Below are 19,450 nucleotides of genomic sequence, written 5' to 3'. Positions count from 1 at the left end.
TGCAAGGTCCTTTACAGTTTATGTAGCCTCATCTTCCACCACTTCCACCTTTGTATTCAAGCCACATTGAACTTCTTACTGTTCTCTCATGTAACAATTCCTCTTGTACTTCCGTAGAACTTTTTGTGTGCCTTTCTCACATAATAAGGCATTATATGGTATTGTAATTATCTGTGTATCTTTCCCTTCCCATCCTGGCCCACCAAATGAGTTTAAACAGGACTGGAAATTTTTCAACAGAAGGAAAACAGTAGAGAAGAGGAAAAAGAAATAGGGGTGGAAGTGGGGAAGTGTATGACTGTGCTTTTCCTTTGTGGTTAATTTGATACACTGCTGCTGCTGTAATAATAAACACACCAGACACAGGAGATGTGGCAAGCCTATGAATTAAACCACAGATATTCATTTCTGTAATAGGAAATCTTGAATGTAATTGTTTCATAAAGGTTCTCAGAGTTTGAGCTTTCTCGTGTTCTTAATAATTAAGCTGTTGGTGATGCTTAAAAAGGTATCTCTGGAATCAAATGCAGCTTTGATTGTCAAAAATTTTAATTGTTAACCTACTTGGTTATATTAGTCAAGTGAAAATAAAAGGAAAAGAAACAATTACCTATTGCATTATTCAAAAGTAACTCTAAAAATATTAAGAGGCAATAAGCACCTCATTTAGTGTTCATGAGTACAAATAATCTATAGAGATCACCTCTCATGCTTTCAGGAGCTACATCCTTCTAAATGGATGAAAATCCCTGTGACGCATTCTTTGATGCTTTGCTCTTGATGCTTATATTCAGTGCCATAAATGGAACTAAGGGAAGGGGCTAAGTGAGCCCTGTGTGTGAGGCACATTATTACATCCTTAATTCCATTTAACTCTCCCAGAATACCTGAGAGAGATGTAGAGATGTTACTGTTCATTTACAGATAAGGAAAATACTCCTTGGAGAGCTTTAAATAACTTTCAATCCCATGGCTATTAAAGGGCAGATGTGCAGTTTGAACTCTAATATTTTTGGTTCTAACTTAACTCAGGTCTCCACTATACTAATTATGTACCGTTAGTCTGCATCATTAACTTATCTCAAATATTTGTGGTTTTTTTCTTTCAGTTCCATGGCAACAACAACCTTTTCAGCCAGGACATTGAAAAAAAAGTCTTCTGTCTACTGAAATAAAGGGGATTTAACCAGTTTTTCCAAGTATTTTTTACTTAATTTTTTTATTTTTACATATTTTTTAATATATGTAAATGTGGTAGGAAATATGAACCATATAGCACTTTATAAAATGTTTAAATGCAACAGTATATCATATAATGCAATTGGAAATCAATTTCTGACACCTAAAATACCAAAATTACTTCCATGCAATATTTTAGTGAATGGTAGTAGGCTATTTTCAATATCCATCAGAAACATTAACAATATTTTGAAATTTATATTTTGAAATGTTTCCATCACAACTGTTAGAGTTATATAAAGATTCTTTTGAGATTATCCTAATGGAATAAGGAGAGTAAATGTAACATTTAATATGATTAAAGTTAAGCAATAGTAGTAAAATCTGTTAAGATTTTTCTGTCAGATATTTTTCGATATATTTTATGGTAGCATTGTGCCATTTGACTTAGATTAAAGGAGGATTTTTTTTTTACTCGGATTGGTCAATTTGACCAATAATTTTATAATTCTTGATATTTCCTGTAATTTACAATTCTGTGTCTAATGTGACAAATTCCTTTAATTTCAATATTTTCTAATTTTTACTTGCAAAATATGTTTTAATAAGGAATTTGGTTTGTACATTTTCAGTCTTTTTCCTTGAGTAGAAATTTTTAAAGTTTTTATGTTTGAAGTAGTTTTATATCATTGTATTGAAATTAAAGTACATTTAACACCTTTTCCCAGGAGCCTCTTCCACAAGATTATTTCTTTTGTATTATATTTCACAATTCACACTTTTTTAAAAAGTGATTTTCTAGCAAATAATTAGGAATAATTTCTTTAGCTTATTCCATTAGTTTAGTCGTATTTTAGTAATTTAAATAATGCAGCACAAATAGAAGTTTTTTAATGCTGTGGTCATAGATTTTTTTTTCCTTTCCCAACATTCCACAAAAGCAAGAAATGTCTCAGAAATAATCATCATAGAATAACAGGGGTTATAGTGTGTAACTGTGGTCTTCACCACCCTCTCCGCCCACCAACACCCATTCCTGTTTTCTGTAAAATTTCAGCTAGAAAGATCCCATACAACTGGATGGACCTTTCTCAAGTGCTGATGGGCCCAAAAATGTGACAAGAAGTTTGCATTGGCTCAGTCTAAACAGATAGCAGAGCCTTAGTGTTTTCTCAAACTTTCTATGTTAGCAGACTTTTTATGTTATCTACTACCAGCCTCCAAAAAGAATAAAATTCAGCCAAATTTATTGTAGAATAACTAATTTTTCAATTTAGAAAACACTAAGAACTTCCAGGATAAGCCTCTTTACTCACAACCAAATAGGATGGAATTCAGAGTACTTAAGGTTCTTCTCTAACAAACAGATCTTTAAAAGAGGAAAGTCAAGCAAAGAACTACAACTGAAAGAACTAAGGAATTTGAAGACTATAGAATTTAAGCAATATCAAAATAACATGGGTGGGGGAGGAGGGTGGGATGGGGAGGTTGTCCATATATTGTTTTATTTGAAAAGAGTCTGTAAAATCTGAACTCCTGAACAGATATTAAAACAGTAATACTGTTACTCAAAAAATGACTCTCTCAGTCATTTGGTTTATGCTTAATTATGGGAAGATGTTACAAATTTATTACTAAGAATGCCTCTATTAGGTAAACCGGAAGTTAAATGTTAAAAAGATGCTTTCTTTAAACAACGTTCAGATTATTTTAATACTGTCTTGTGATACTTTATTTCATGAGTTTTGATTTCTTCCAAAACAATGAAAAACACCTTATCTAAATATTCAGTTATAATTTAAAATCTACATTTTGAAACAGAACATGAGAAACTAGGGCATTTTCTTCCCACTTCCCCAAATATGTGTTTTGGTTCTAAAAGTAAAAATAGAACAAATTAAAATTTGGGCAAATGTTATTTAAAAAAAAAACCTGGTTATTTGTAAATATTATTGTTTTGGAATTAAAGAGAGTTACCTGAATAAACTGAATTCCTTCTAGTTTCAGTAGTTTTTTTTTTCCTTTTGTGTTTCTTGACTAATGAGCAAATATATGGTTGGTCCTTGGTTTACACATACCCATTACGTGAAAAACAGCCCTCAAAGAACTAACTTAATTAGATGACTAAATAAACTGCTGGAGCCCTCCTTCCACTGCAACTTGGTTTTGCCTTCACCTCCTTCTTTCTTTCCTTTCCCCTCATTCTACAAACTTCTTACTTCCTGGAGTTCTGTAAGACAAGCCAGAGTCCCAGGCTTCATGGGGTTCTCACGCCATTCAAGAGCATAAGTAATATACATGTAAGTAATTCCTTTCATATCATGAGAAATAATATGGAAAAACAAAGTAAAGTAATGGAATAGAGAATGACTGGATGATACGTGAGCTGAGATCAGGGAGAGCACAAGCAGGGAGAGGGAGAAGCAGGCTCCCCACCAAACAGGGAGCCCGATGTGGGCTCAATCCCAGGACCCCCAGATCATGACCTGAGCCGAAAAGCAGTCGCCTAACCAACTGAGCCACCCAGGTGCCCCTAACTTCTATATTCTTATGTTATCACTCTGCCTTCCATAAATATATATATTATAGAAGTGCCTCTAAAACTTGAGTTCTGAATCTAGCCAAATATAAGGCTATACCACCCCATTTTCGCAATGAGAAGATTCCCAAAACAATTTTTTAGTGAACTTAAATATATAAACTTTTAGAGATACAGATGTATGTTTAAGTATCAAGTGTAGTTATATAAAAATATTTAAAATTCTTTTTTTGGGATGCCTGGGTGGCTCGGTTGGTTGGGTTTTTTTGTTTGAAGATTTTATTTATTCATTTGACAGCCAGTGAGAGGGGGAACACAGGGGGAGTGGGAGAGGAAGAAGCAGGCTCCCAGCGGAGGAGCCTGATGTGGGGCTCGATCCCAAAACGCTGGGATCATGCCCTGAGTGGAAGGCAGATGCTTAACGACTGAGCCACCCAGGTGCCCCCGGCTCAGTTGGTTGGGTGTCTGCCTTCGGCTCAGGTCATGATCGCAAGGTTCCTGGATCAGGCCCCACGTCAGGCTCCCTGCTCAGCAGGAAATCTGCTTCTCCCCCTCCCTCTGCCTCTCCCCCTGGCTCATGCTCACTTGCTCTGTCAAATAAATAAAATATTTTTTTAAAAAATAAAATTCTTTTTTTAATTGGGGTGTCTGGGTGGCTCAGTTGGTTAAGCGTCAGACTCTGTTTCAGCTCAGGTCATAATCTCTGGGTCATGAGATCGAGCCCCACATTGGGCTCTGCTCTCAGTGTGGAGTCTTGTTGGGATTCTTCTCTCTGTCCCTCTCCCTCTGCTCTCTGCCCCCTCCCCCACTCATATGCTCTCTCTAAATAAAATAAATTTTTTTTTTTTAAGATTTGAGCACAAGAGAGAGAGCATGAGCAGGGGGGAAGGGGCAGAGGTAGAGGGACAAGCAGACTGGGGAGTCTGGAACATCCATCTCAAGACCCTGGGATCATGACTTGAGCTAAAGGCAGATGCTTAACCAACTGAGCCACCCAGCCCCCCTAAATAAATAAAACTTTAAAAAAAATTTTTTTAACTCAACTTTGTAGAACAATTGTATCCTGTCATGTGTCTTTGACATCAATGTCTTTGTCATCATTAGAGCCTTTTTGAACTCTATGACAGAAATTCCCAAGGCATATCATCCTTTTAAGTTGTTTAAGGTATATGCTTTTTAAATCTGTGTGTATATCCAAAATTGCTTTTCCCTGAGGTCATTTCAGGCTAATTTCTTCCCCAAAAACATTGGCTTTTTAAGTAATGACTTAAGTTTTCAAAATACAGTAAGGTTCCATACTTTTTTCGATGGGTGTAATTTTAGGGGGAAAAAACATGTTCAAGCATATGTGGTATTTAAAAACTATTAAATTTTTTTTACAGGCATAGTTTGATTTCAGTTTGTACAATTGATAGTGCTTGAGTACCATGATAAGCTTCCAGTTGTCCATACAGTTTGAAGAATAAATTGTGGAGGAAGAAGAATTATTTTCGTAAAACAAACACTTTTTAAATTCTGATGAGTGCACTTGTAAGAGCAGTGACTACAGATTCCTGGTTAACTAATGAAAAGAGACTGAGCAAGAGGTTGCTTAGTAAAGCAATATGGAAGTAAGATTAAAAGAACTCAGATTAAGACAGGAAGATTTTGTAAGCCCAAAATCCTCATTTCTTGAGGTGTAAGCTCTGCTACCTGCTTTATTGCTACCTTCTTACTTCTGAATCTTATAACCATTAAAGAATCCCTCTGGTGTTTATAAGAAGCCTCCTTTGAAGTAGTCTGTGGAACCCTTAATCTCATAATACACTGCATACTAATTTGTCACAGGAACCTGCATATATCTGGGATTTGGAACTCCTTTCATTTTTAAAATCTATTTCCCTTTATCAGGTAAGAATCACTTAGATTTATGACAGATTCATTTTTTTAAAATATGAACATCTTTGTTTTGAGAAAGCCAGTCATTGAGCTTATTAGGTTAAAGATTGCACTTACATTCAGCCAGCAATTACTGAACATCTGACTTGTGCTACAAGTATGCTATGCTATTTGCGTGTGCATCAGCTAATCTCAGTATCAGCCCCATAAAGGGAAGCATTATTTGCTTATTTTGTAATGCATTCATTCAGAAGGCCGTACAAGATATTTACTCCTCAACTCATCTTTGTGAACATCAGTTAATAGTTTCCAGTAGTGTTGGTCTGAAAAGAATACAAGATCTGTCTTAAGTTTCTCTTCTTTGACATGTCACTTGCTTTTTTAATTCCAGACATCAATTTATGTACCTAATACATAATCTTTTCTTTTAAAATTTAAATTACAGAATATGCAAAAAGCAATCCAGTAATTTGAGATTTTTGCATATTTGATTAAAAGATAATTGCTCTGTGCATACAAATAATTCCAGCCCTTTAGCTAGGATTATTTTAGTTGTATTAAGAAGTGAATGTTTTTCACGTTGGGAGTTCTGCTAAATCAAGTAACTAATGACTCCTAATCCATGGAAACCCAACCAATGTGTTTTGAAACCATGTCTGAATATTAATGAAAATACTACACTACTGAACTGTAAACTTGAAAAATAGGGTGGTAGATTTTGTTACATATATGTTCTGTGGGATGTGTTCGTAGTTCCTTTCACTAAACCAAGGGGTCGGCCAAGGAATAATGCCAAGTTACTATGCCACAGTGAGACTTTGTCAAGGATATGAAGTCTACCGTTTCTCTTTATCAACTTAAATCATTCCATGGGAGATGGGGTGTATTGTGTATCCCTTTTACTTCTCCCTAATGCATACACCCACACACATAATGTCAGTGGAATGCTTTAGGTTATAATCACATGTGTCTCCTCTAGCTGAAGACCTCCCAACTTTTCAACACGTATAACTGAAAAAAGATTGTTCAAGACTCAGCTCAGGGTTGCCTTACTCTTAAGAGTATTCCTAAATTTCAGTAGGATGAATTATATAGTCGTCTTTTAAGACCTAATAACACCAAGCAGAAGCATCTCTGTCATTATTTACCTCACTTTGTCTTAATGGCTGGTTTCTTGCGTGTGTCTCCCGCTTAACAAAGACTGTAGGCTGCTTTCAAGCCTGAAATTATCTCATTGATTCTTCAATTCCAAATGTCCGCTGCTGGGCTAAGCAATAGGAGACGCTTCATATACATTTGCTGTTTGTAACTTGGAGTATATTTATACTGAGTGGAATGGACTCTCATTTTGTCTTGTTGAAAATAAACTATTGTCGTTCCCACCCTCAAATCTTTTTTGGATTTTTTTTTTTTTTTTTTTTTTACTCTGACATCTAAAAGGAACGCTCAGGTTAAAATATTCACTAACAATTTGTTTTTACTTTGCCATTTGATGGATGCTCGCTTACAGAAGGTTATAGGAAAAGCTTTTTCATTATTGTAGCTTCCTAGATCAAGAACCCAAAAAGGAGGGTGAGAAAATTAGTTTTTAGTCTGTCCTAATATTTTGCCCTGAAAAATTAGTGAAAGACCACAAAAGTAACATAGCTGGCCCAGCAGGCTGTATGTGTGCATTTTCAATAGATGACATATTTGAATCATTACTTTGTTTTATTTTGTATAATTGATCTGTGAGAAAGTTTGGAGAGGGAGGTTATAGGCCCAGGAAATTATCACACAAGTAAATGATCTTGGGATAATGAGAGAGGGCAGGAAGCTAGAGAGCCTGCCTCTCATAAGGGATCTGGAGCAGAATAAACTTCAGCATAACATTTGAAGAGAAAAAGTGGGGCCAGAGTCAATTTTGAAGAAAGCGCCACCCATCTCCAGAACTTGTACATTTTGCAAAGCTGAAACTCTAAACCCTTTAAACAACTCCCCTTTTCCTCTCTCCAGTCCCTGGCAACCACCGTTCTACTTTGTCTCTGATTTTGACTCCTCTAGATACCTCAGAAACGGAGTCCTACGATATTTGTCTTTTTTGACTGAGTGACTTCACTTAGCATAATGGCCTCAAGGTCCATCCATGTTGTAGCGTGTGTCACAATTGCTTTCCTTTTTAAGGCTGAACAGTATTCCACTGTATGTGTATACCTCGTTTTGTTTATCCATTCCTCCCTTGAACATTTGTGTTGCTTCCACTTTTTGGCCATTATGAATAATGCCGCTGTGGATATTGGTGCACAAACATCTCTTCAAGCCTGCTTTTCATTATTTTGGGGGCGCCTGGGTGGCACAGTGGTTGAGCGTCTGCCTTCGGCTCAGGGCGTGATCCCGGCGTTATGGGATCGAGCCCCACATCGGGCTCCTCCGCTGGGAGCCTGCTTCTTCCTCTCCCACTCCCCCTGCTTGTGTTCCCTCTCTCGCTGGCTATCTATCTCTGTCGAATAAATAAACAAAAATCTTTAAAAAAAAAAAAAAAGCCTGCTTTTCATTATTTTGGATGTATGCCCAGACGTGTTACTGCTCAGTCACATTGTGATTCTATTTTTACTTTTTCAAGGATCTATGTTTTCCATAGTGGCTCCACTATTTTACATTCCCACCAACAGTGCAGGAGGATTTCAGTTTTACCACCTCTTCACCAACATTTGTTATTCCTGTAATTTTTCAAGATTTTTTTTTAAGAGAGAGGGAGGGTGAGCATGGGGGACTGGGGCAGAGGGAGAGAATCCCAAGCAGACTCCCTGCTGAGCCCAGAGCCCAATGGGGCTCCATCTCACGACCCTCAGATCACGACCTGAGCTGAAATCAAGAGTCTGATGCTTAACGGACTGAGCCACCCAGGTGCCCCACTGTTTTTTGGTTTTGTTTTTCATAGTAGTCATCCTAATGCATATGAGATGATATATCTTTGGATTTTGATTTTCATTTCCCCAATGCTGTTATTTGGCTTTTAATACCCAAAATTCACATTTAGATATTTTTTTCAGCCTGTTTAATATTGGAAAAAATATGTCCCCCCAAATTCAATGTAATGTTTAACGACATGATGTATAGAAAAGTCTTGTGACATTCCCGAATGCATAGATAGACCACACAGACTCACATCTTTAGAAGTGCCCCAGGTGTCAAAAATAGCTGTCTCGAAATCACAGCTAATACTCAATGTGAACCTTTCTCAACTATTGCATTTTTGTCCGAAAGCCTTTTTCCCACATTTATCTTTCATGTGTAGCCCTTCGTTTGCCTGGTACATGTTATGAGTACCATCCCAGATGAGAGCACGTTGAAGAAAACTGCAGACAGACAAGAAGATAACTATTACATACAAAGCTACTGTTTATTAAAGCCATATTGTTCGGTGATCAGAAACCTATGTTTTAAGCATTTTACACTCAAACATGATAGCCTGTTATTTGTACATGGATAATTTATCATGTTTTTGTTAAATTTTAAGAAATTGGAAATTTGAGGTTGGCATGTGCATTATAATTTTTCCCATGTAAACATTGGGAAATGGGCTCCTATTGATGCAGAATGACCTTATCTTCAGGTAAAGGTTACTGATTTTATCTCTATTTGGATCTGAAGAACAACAACAAAAAATTTTTTAAACAGTCACAAACTTAGAGAAAAGTTGGAAAAACTTTTACTCTTGAACCAGTGAAGGGTAAGTTCGTGAGTTGATATCGCACCACTAATGAATACTTCAGTGCGTGTCTCCTACAAAGAGGGAAATTCTCCTACATAATAGTACAATCATCAAAATCAGGAAATTCACACCAATACCTTATTACCATCTAATCCTTAGACCCCATGTAATCTTCACCACTGGTTCCCAGGAGTGGGCCTTAGAGCAAAAAGATCCAGGTTAGAACCACATGTTGTATTTCATGGCCAGCTCTCTTTAGTCTAGAATGTCTCATCAGTCTTTCCTTGATTTTTATCCCTTGACACAGTTGAAACATAAATTAATTTATACAATGTCCCTCAGTTTGAGTTTGGTGTTTCCTCATGATTACATCTCCATCTGGACCCCTGCTTTTCATAGTGAACAAACCCATACTAAGAGTTAATAAACGGAAATGTAGACCGAAGAGTAGGAAATGATTTAAGACCAAAAAATCACAAAAAGGAAAATAAAATGGATTTGACAACAACCACCGTTTCTATTCAAAGAACTTCACAGATTGATGACAGACTGAGAAAAGTTACTTGACACAAAACTAGGGATTAACATATAGAACATTCTCCTGGAGATCAAACAAAACAGGAGCATTGAGCCTCCTGTGATTTGAATAAGGCAAATCCCAGAAGAGGATGCCCAATGGCCAACAAGTGCATAATGAGATGTTCAAACTAACTAGTAGAGGAGAAATGCAAATTTCTCAAATCAGAATTTCAAAAAAAAAATCAGAAAGGTAGGTAATATTAGGGAAATAGATAAACTCCAGTGGATTCATACTGTACATTAAAATACTATACATTAGGGGCGCCTGGGTGGCACAGCAGTTAAGCGTCTGCCTTCGGCTCAGGGCGTGATCCCGGCGTTATGGGATCGAGTCCCACATCAGGCTCCTCCGCTATGAGCCTGCTTCTTCCTCTCCCATTCCCCCTGCTTGTGTTCCCTCTCTCTCTGGCTGTCTCTATCTCTGTCGAATAAATAAAATCTTTAAAAATAAAATAAAATACTATACATTAAAAGTTAGAAGCTCAATACTTAATACAATAATGGTCACCATTTAGTGAAGTTGGAAACGTGTAGCACAATACAAATATATGTACATGCATATGAGACATAATACTATATAGTCTACATGGATAATTTAAGAATATATGTCAAATACATTAAAGGATACTTTTCAAGGGAGAGATGAGATTCTGTACCCAGGATGAAAGAGGAAAGCAGGGATTTTGCACAGACTTGTTGACAATACGCCATAAAATGAGAGGATTAAGTATACCTGTGCGTCTGAGAACCAAAAGAAAGTGGGGAGTTAATTCCCATAGCAAACTATGAAAGGATATAAATTATAGCCATGAATTTAAAAAATTATGTAACTATGACAACTTTAACTATTTTTTAAAGTGTTAAGATGAAAATAAGCTAAATATAGTTGTAACCAAGACTGTAGGTGTCATAAGTTCACCTGTCAAAAGATGTATTCGGATAAAAACTTAATGTGTTGCACTGTTCTGTCATGAATTCCGTGACAGTAAATGGGTGTATTGCAATTCATTTCAATTCTGACACTACACGGGGTTGGCACAGGCCCCTCAAGTGAAGTGCAGAGTCCTTCACAAGACTGTCCCCACTTTAGGCTTTTTTTGGTTATTTGTACCCAGTACTTCAGGTTTTGATTACTTGAGGCACCTCCAGTTTCCAATTTCCAATCATTCGCAGCTTTAGATCTTGAGTCAAAGTTTATCTCAACACTAATTATTATTTTTTTAAGAAGATTCTTTTTTAAATTTATTTTTAGATTTTTATTTATTTGACAGAGAGAGAACAAGCAACGGGAGCAGCAGGCAAAGGGAGAGGGAGAAGCAGGCTCCCCGCTGAGCAGGAAGCCTGACATGGGGCTCAATCCCAGGACTCTCAGATCATGACCTGAGCCCAAGGCAGACGCTGAACCGACTGAGCCACCCAGGCGCCCCTAACCAATCCAATTCTTTTTTTTTTTTTTTAAGATTTTATTTATTTATTTGACAGAGATAGAGACAGCCAGCGAGAGAGGGAACACAAGCAGGGGGAGTGGGAGAGGAAGAAGCAGGCTCCCAGCAGAGGAGCCCGATGTGGGGCTCGATCCCAGAACGCCAGGATCACGCCCTGAGCCGAAGGCAGACGCTTAACCGCTGTGCCACCCAGGCGCCCCTAACCAATCCAATTCTTGACATTTACTCCCTACCTTGCCTGTCAGCACCAGCGCTAAGAAATGTACCAGCATGTTTCTTAATTATTGCATCTTCGTTTCCCTGAAGGCTCATGTGAGAAAACGTGCGTAAGCGAACTTTGGGTAGATAATGCCCTTTGTGTTTGTGACAGACTGTTCTTCGCCTACTCAAGAGTCATCCCTAGTTAGAAATGCATTTTTTGCTGTTAATCAAACCCCAATTTTGTTCAGATACTGCATGGAGAGCCCTTGAAATAGGCGGAAGATACATCCCTGTTTAGACCTAGGGAATTATTCATAATTATGCCAGTCACAGTAACCTAGTTTGGGAGAAAAATGAAAAAAAGGACAAATGCAAATTAAAAATACATCAAGATACCATTTCTCACCTATCATATTGGCACAATTTTTAAAAGCTTGACCGTGTACTCCGTTGGGGAAGCTGTGGGGAAACAGGCACTTCATACACTGTTTGTGGGAGTGTTCAGTTGCACAATCTCTGCAGAAGTTGTCAATATCTAAAGAAACGACATATGCCTTTACTCTCTGACCCAGTAACCCTACTTTCAGGAATTGATCTAGATGACAAATCTCCAATAATATAAAATATAAATGTATTATTTGTAATTGCAAAATCTTGGCAATTACCTAAATGCCCAAACATTCAGGCATAGCTGAACAAACTATGTTACATACACCAAAGGACTATGTAGCTGTAAACAGAATGAGGACAATCTATACGAACCAGTAAGGAGTGTTTTCTATGGAATAGTCAATGGAAAAAAGCAGAGTACAAGAGAGTATATGTATTACCTTTTGCATAAAAAAGGTGAAATATACATGCATACTTTCCTGACGGGAATGGCCAGCAATTCCCGTACTGACGGAAGAAAGATTACTCCAAACTTTGCTGTGAAAGAGAAGAGAAGGTAAGTAGGTCAACGCTCAAAGGCAAACACCCTTTGCCCTTCTGAGAAGAGAAGGTAAGTAGGTCAATGCTTAAAGGCAAAGACCCTTTGCCCTTCTCTGCTCCCGCTTTTATTGGTCCTTCAGGATACTCACAAATCCTTATCACTGTTGCTCAAGCATGTGATGTGTGACAAGGGGTCTTACTGAAACTGAGGATCTGCTTACTGGAAAGACACGATATGCTAATTTGCATGTTCTCTGAGTTCTGCTAAACATAGCCTAAGGGACAATGCCTACATCTTAGATCACAGGACGACTGTTTCGGCCGGGAAAGTTTCGGGAAGGCAACTCCCTGCAGCATTCCAACGGCAGAGTGGTCACATAGGCCTCCGTATTCCAAAGGCCTACGCCCATCCCTGAAACCTTCCCTGCCCTCAGCAGCCTCCGTGTTACATCGTAGCAAGCCAGGCATTATGGCTGATTTCATGCTCCAGGTTAACCCCAACACTTTTGCATAAAAGAACACTGGAAGGGGCGCCTGGGTAGCTCAGTCATTAAGCATCTGCCTTCAGCTCAGGGCGTGATCCCAGTGTTCTGGGATCGAGCCCCACATCAGGCTCCTCCACTGGGAGCCTGCTTCTTCCTCTCCCACTCCCCCTGCTTGCGTTCCCTCTCTCACTGGCTGTCTCTCTGTCAAATAAATAAATAAAATCTTAAAAAAAAAAAAAGAACACTGGAAAAAGCAGAAAACAATGAAGCTGGTTACTACATAGAGAACAGGGTGAAAGGGATAAGGGAAAGAAGGGATAAGGGAAAAATTTTTCTGAATTCACCTTTTTGGATAAATGTTACTTTTGGAAGCTTATATAATGTTCTACATACCAAAAAGAAAATCAAATCAGTAAGGATGGAAGTAAACTACAGACAAGCAGAAACAAAATTAATTGTTAAATGAATACAATAACCACACTGAAATGGAGAGTGGGGAGACACCAAACTAAAATAACGTGAACATAGCACGTTGGCTACAAACGCTCATTCTAAACAGGGTTTGACTGAATCTAAGATGTCACTGAGAGTAAGGTGGGACTCAATTTCAGAGATGTTACATTAGGAAAAAAAACAAAAACAAAAACGGGGCACCTGGGTGGCTCAGTCGGTTGGGCATCTGCCTTCAGCTCAGGTCATGGGATCGAGCCCTGTGTCAGGGAGCCTGCTTCTCCCTCTCCCTGTGCCAGCTCCCCCTGCTTGTGCTTTCTCTCCCTCTCTCTCTCTCTCAAATAAATAAATAAATAAATAAATAAATAAATAAATCTTTTTTAAAAACCCAAAAAACCCAGTATCTTAGAATCAATGGAACCAATTCAGTTAGATCAATAATCCAGACAACTCAGGAGTATTAGAATAAGCACCGGAGGTTCCTAGGCTGTCAGGGGATAGGGCTCTCTTGAGGCTTATGATAAATAATACATAAAGGTATATGTAGGGGCGCCTGGGTGTCTCGTCTGTTAAGTGGCAGACTCTTGGTTTCAGTCCAGGTCCTGATCTCAGGGCTGTGAGACTGAGCCCCTCGGCGGACTCTGCGTTCAGGAGAAGTCGGCTTCCCCTCTCTCTCTCCCTCTGCCCTTCCCTTGCTTGCACACACACTCACTCTCTCTCTGTAAAATAAATAACTAAATCTTAAAAAAAAAAAAAAGGTATACATGTATTGGGGGGAATGAGATTATTGTCTAATTGGTACAGAGTTTCTGTTTGGGTTGATGAAAAACTCTGGAGATGATAGTGGTGAGAGTTGCTTAATGTTGTGAATGTACTTAATGACATGGAATTGTATGCTTAAAAATGGTTATAATGAGGGCACCTGGATGGCTCAGTCAGTGGAGCATGTGACTCTGGGTCTTGGGGTTGTGAGTTCAAGGCCCACTTGGGTATAGAGATTACTTTAAATTTTTTTACTAATTAAATAAATAAAAGGGGCACCTGGGTGGCGCAGTTTAGTATCCAACTCTTGATTTACACTCAGGTCATGATCTCAGGGTTGTGGTATTGAGCCCCATGTGGGGCCCCTCACTCAGCTCAGTCTGCTTAAGACTCTCTCTCCTTCTCCCTCTGCCCCTCCCCACTATGCTCCCTCTCTCTCTCTCAAATAAATAAATAAAATCTTTAAAAAATAAAATATAATAAAATCTTAAAAATAAAACATTTTTTAAAAAACTAAAATCAAACACTTTCGTATCCAAGTAACACAGTGTAAAATATTTGACACCTGTATATCAGGCAGCCTATAAATCAGTACTAAGGAAGTGAAAACCCAATGAGGGCTCAATTCACATATGTGATCTAAATGTCAAAAGATATGAAAAATTGCTCAACCTCACTAAACGCCAAAAAAATCATACAATTTTCCACCTGTCATTTAGTCGAAGTATATAATGAATAGTATCTGGATGTATCAGTCAGGTTTGTGTTTAGATGTAATAAAACCCCTAAATGGGGGCGCCTGGGTGGCTCAGTCAGTTAAGCATCTGCCATCAGCTCAGGTCATGATCCCAGGGTCCTGGGATCCAGCTCCACATCGCATGGCATCGGGCTCCCTGCTCAGTGGGGAGCCTGCTTCTCCCTCTCCCACTCCTCCTCCTCCTGCTCGGGCATGTGCTCTCTCTCTGTCTCTCTCTCACTCTGTCTCAAAGAAATAAAATCTTAAAAAAAAAAAAAACCAAAAAAACGCCCTAAATGAAGCTTAAACAGATACAAAGGGTTTTTCCCCTCATAATAAGTTTGGAGGTAGACAGTCCAGAGCTGCTATTCTGATTTCACATTGCCATAAGGACCCCAAGTTCTTTTTATCTTTCTTCTTAGCCATCCCTTTAGCCTTTCGCTTTTTTCTGCTGGCTGCGAAATGGCTGTTCCATCTCCTGCAGTGAGTTCCAGGCAAGAGCCTATGAAGTTTACTCCTTTTAACAAGCTTTCTGGTACAGCCCCTCTCAGCTACTTTTATTCACATCTCTTTTGCCAGAATTACACCATATGACTACTCCTATGTAATTTTTTAAGCAGGGCATTTTTTTTTTACTCCAAACATAATTGTACAGTGGATATTAGCTTGACTACTTAGCAATCTCTGCTATACCAGTGTTGGCCAGAATGAAAACTATGGCGTCAAAATCATAATGATAAGAACTATGATCTTTCTATTAATAGCTTATTTGTAGTGATTTGTAGTTTTTAAATTCAAATAAAGCCTTTCCAATTGACTTTCTTCTTTCTTTCTCTCTTCTTTCTTTCTTCTCTCCCTCTTTCTTGCATTTCCAATTTGACTTTCTTCTTTCTTTCTTTCTCCCTAAGTAAGCTCCATGCCCACCGTGGAGCCCAGGACAGGGCTGGAACTCACAACCCTGGGATCAAGATCTAAGCTGAGATCAAGAGTTGGACGCTTAACCGACTGAGCCACTCAGGCGCCCCGGACTCTGTCTTTTTTATTTCATCATTACTGCTGGAGATTCTGACACAGAATTCCCTTTGTCAATTTCAACAGTATTATCTTCACCTTGCAATTATCAAAAAGTTTTTTAACTAGAAGTAAAGGTATTTATTTAATCTTTTGAGAAGTATGGTGGTATAGAAGAATCTTTTTTAGAACAATACAATGTATATAATTTTAAATGAGACATTTAACTTTCTGGATACATTACAAAACATAAATGATTCATATTTCATATTATTAAATGGCATGAAGCCATTTAAATCAAGAAAAAATATCAATATTTATAAATTTTAAAAGAACCTAGTCAGTTGTGTAAGAACAAAATCTAACATGTAATTTTAAGGCAAAAGATCAGCTGAAGTCAGCGATTTTAAAATTCTGTGACCAAAAGGAAAGAGGTAAAGAAATACAAATGAGAGCACTTCTGGTAAACAAAGAAACGTAGAACTGGCTTGCATCCCTAAGATTAAATGCAGTTCTATACGGCAAGTGATAAGCAAGGATTAGAGGTTGACGGTTATGTTCCCCAAGATGAAACACACAACATGCACCAACATACATGCATCACAGAAGCAACGAGAAAAGAAAGTGTTCAAGAATTACAGTTTTTATTTTTAATTAAGATGCCTTTACAACCAAAATACCAAAAAGTGATATTGCAATCCCCATGTCCCTTGACTGCTCGACCAAACTCAGCTTTCCCAACTCCCATCAGACTGCAGAGGTCATAGAACGGAAAGCATGGGAGAAGTCAGACTTAGGTGTTCATTCCCACTCCACCAGTTAGTATCTGGGTGACCTGGGTGTGTTTTTAAACCACTACACATCTGTTTCTTCATCTGTAAAACAGGAGAATAGTAATACCTGTGTCATGGGATTACGGAAGGACTAAACAGGAAGGTACAAGGAGAACTCATAGCACCGAGGAAGGACTCAAAAAAGCATTTGTTATTGTTTGACAGCATAACTCGACTAAACTTTTCAGAAGCACTATTTTCACAAACTTGTTTCCCTACCTCGCACTCTAGGAACATTCTCTCACATGAATTCCAAACACATTTGCTTCTACCTCAAGGACCTCCCTCCCCAAACACGATCCATAGTTCCCATTTTTCCAGGTCATTTTTTTTACTGTTCTCAATCCATTTTCTCTAGGAACTTCGAAAATATCATCCTCATTTGCGTTCTGAGCTTTCCAGGTTTGGCTGAAATTCAGCCTCCTTTAATCAAACCCTTATAGACTAAGGTCCTCGGAGACTGAAACATCTACTGCAATGATACAGTTGCTCCTTCTCTTCATCCTCTTTTCATGTTTTCTCCTTCACTTGGTTCGGTACTATTTACAAGTCACTTGAGATCAGGATGTCTTCCAGTCTCATTTCCCGCCACATGACCTATTTCTATTGATAGAAGTAGCTTTCTAGACAGTGAGATTTCACACATGTGTTCTCCACCAAAAAAAAAAAAAAAAAAATTCCTTGCAACTTCTTTCCTCTTCTTCAGGCAACTTCAAGGTGTTGCCTGGGAAGAAGGTTCAAAATTCAGTTCAAATACCACCTCCTAAAGCTTTCTATAACATTGCCCAGTGGCCTAAGGCATGTAGCATGTTGCTCCCATACTATATACTATTGGATAGGCACTTGTTTTGTTTTTAAAGATTTTATTTATTTATTTGACAGAGAGAGAGACAGCTAGAGGAGGAGTGGGAGAGGGAGAAGCAAGATACCGACTTAGCAGGGAGCCAGAGGTGGGGCTCGATCCCAGCACTCTGGGGTCATGACCTGAGCTGAAGGCAGCCGCTTAAGGACTGAGCCACCCAGATGCCCCACGGATAGGCACTTGTAACATGTTTCTTCATAACCTGAAAAGGTAGGCCTTACTGAGCCCTTTTAACAGATGAGGAATCTTAGGATGGGGAGATTTGGTGATTGCCCAAGGCCACAGCGAAGAAGTTGGCGAAGCCAAGATCAGACGGCTTGCCTTCTGACAGAGGATGTCGCCTCTCACCTGCGCTGAGTGGCGGTAGTAGGTGTCCTCAGTATGGGTGCTTAGCACCTGCTCTACAAGGGACGTGGCAGTTAGCAGTTGCTCAATAGATACTTGGTGAATGCACAAATCATTAGAACACAGTAAACACTGCAGAAAATACAGCGAAGAAGGCTGGAGCTGGAAGGGACACAGATTGTTATCATACAGAAAAATCATGAAAGAGGGGCGCCTGGGAGGGCTCAGTCGGCTAAGGGACTTCGGCTGGGGTCATGATCTCAGGGTCCTGGGATCCTGCTGGCTTCAGACTCCTCCCTGGGGTGAGATGGGGGGGGGGGTCTGCTTGTCCTTCTCCCTCTGCCCCTCCCCCCACTTGAGGGGGTTCTCTCCTCCTTTATTTGAGAGAGTGCGCGCGCTCTCTCAAATACAATCAAACCAGAAAGAAAGAAAGAAAGAAAGAAAGAAAGAAAGAAAGAAAGAAAGAAAGAAAGAAAGAAAGTCTTCGTGACGTTAGGGTCCACAGCTAGTTAGTGGCAGAGATAAGGCTAGAAAGAACTCATTTACACACCCAATAAATATTGAATGCTTGCTATGGGAGAGTGCTAGACTCTGGAGAGACAACGTTGCTGAGGAAAGGCACAGGTTTCCCAGTTCCTCTCCAGAGCGCTGAAATAGCACTGCGGGAGACTGAGGTGGGTCTAAGCTCCCAGAGAAAAGAATATGATGGAAGGACCAGGAGCTATTAGTCCGGACCCCAAGTTGGGAAGGTTAGAGAAGGGAGGAGGGGAAAAACGGGGCCACCCTCCGCGCCCTCCCCCGGGGCCATTTATCCGCCGAGCCACACGGGGGCGCTGCACCTTCCTCGCCTCCCGAGCCTTGGCGGCGCCGCCGGCTCGCCTGTTCCCGGCGGAAATGCCCGGGCGATGACGGAAACCCAGAGGGAGGGGAGAGAAAGAGCGAGAGAAGGGGCGAGAGAGTCGGGAGAGGCCGGCGGGCGGGAGGCGGCGGCGGTGGGTGGTTAGCGTTCGGCAGGTGCTGCGCCGAAGACCCGCGCCGCCCTCCCGCCAACCTTCCCGCGCGCGCCCTTCACCGACTCCGGGGCGCGCAGCCGGGCGGGCGAGGGTCTCCTCTAGGCCGCGCGCCCGGAGCCGCCCGCTGGCCTTGGGCGGGGCGAGGGGCCCGCAGCCGCGCTCCCTCGCTCCCTCCTCTCCCGCTGGGAGCTGGCGGCCGCGGCGGCGGCGGGAGAGGGGAGCGGCGCCCGGCGCGGGGGTGGGAAGGGGCGGGGAGGGGGGAGGGAGGCGGCGGGCCGGGGGATCGGGCCGCCATGGACGACAAGGCGTTCACCAAGGAGCTGGACCAGTGGGTCGAGCAGCTGAACGAGTGTAAACAGCTTAACGAGAACCAAGTGCGGACTCTGTGCGAAAAGGTAAGAGAACAGAGGAGAAATGCGGGAGCGCTGGGCCGGGTGGGGGCGTCCGCGGCGGCCCCTTCCCTCCGGGGCCTGTCCGCGCTGTGCCCGGCGTAGCGGGTCCGGGGCCC

At 40.3% G+C, this 19,450-nt stretch overlaps 2 protein-coding genes across 2 annotated transcripts in view; both read left to right on the top strand.

The window, feature by feature from the left end:
- Positions 1-18,838, top strand: part of TEX15 (testis expressed 15, meiosis and synapsis associated) — a 68,324-nt gene extending 49,486 nt beyond the window's left edge. The window contains exon 9 of the mRNA XM_008686581.2: positions 18,615-18,838. Coding sequence (XP_008684803.2) covers positions 18,615-18,838 — 224 coding nt within the window. The remainder of the gene's footprint in view (positions 1-18,614) is intronic.
- A 360-nt stretch (positions 18,839-19,198) lies between these two features.
- Positions 19,199-19,450, top strand: part of PPP2CB (protein phosphatase 2 catalytic subunit beta) — a 34,387-nt gene continuing 34,135 nt past the window's right edge. Inside the window, exon 1 of the mRNA XM_040643283.1 lies at positions 19,199-19,337. Within this exon, the coding sequence (XP_040499217.1) occupies positions 19,236-19,337 (102 nt within the window). The 5' untranslated portion in view covers positions 19,199-19,235. The remainder of the gene's footprint in view (positions 19,338-19,450) is intronic.

This window comes from Ursus maritimus, unplaced genomic scaffold, assembly GCF_017311325.1.
Source record: "Ursus maritimus isolate PB19 unplaced genomic scaffold, ASM1731132v1 scaffold_28, whole genome shotgun sequence".
NCBI lineage: Eukaryota > Metazoa > Chordata > Mammalia > Carnivora > Ursidae > Ursus > Ursus maritimus.
This window is presented reverse-complemented; position numbering and strand designations above follow the sequence as displayed.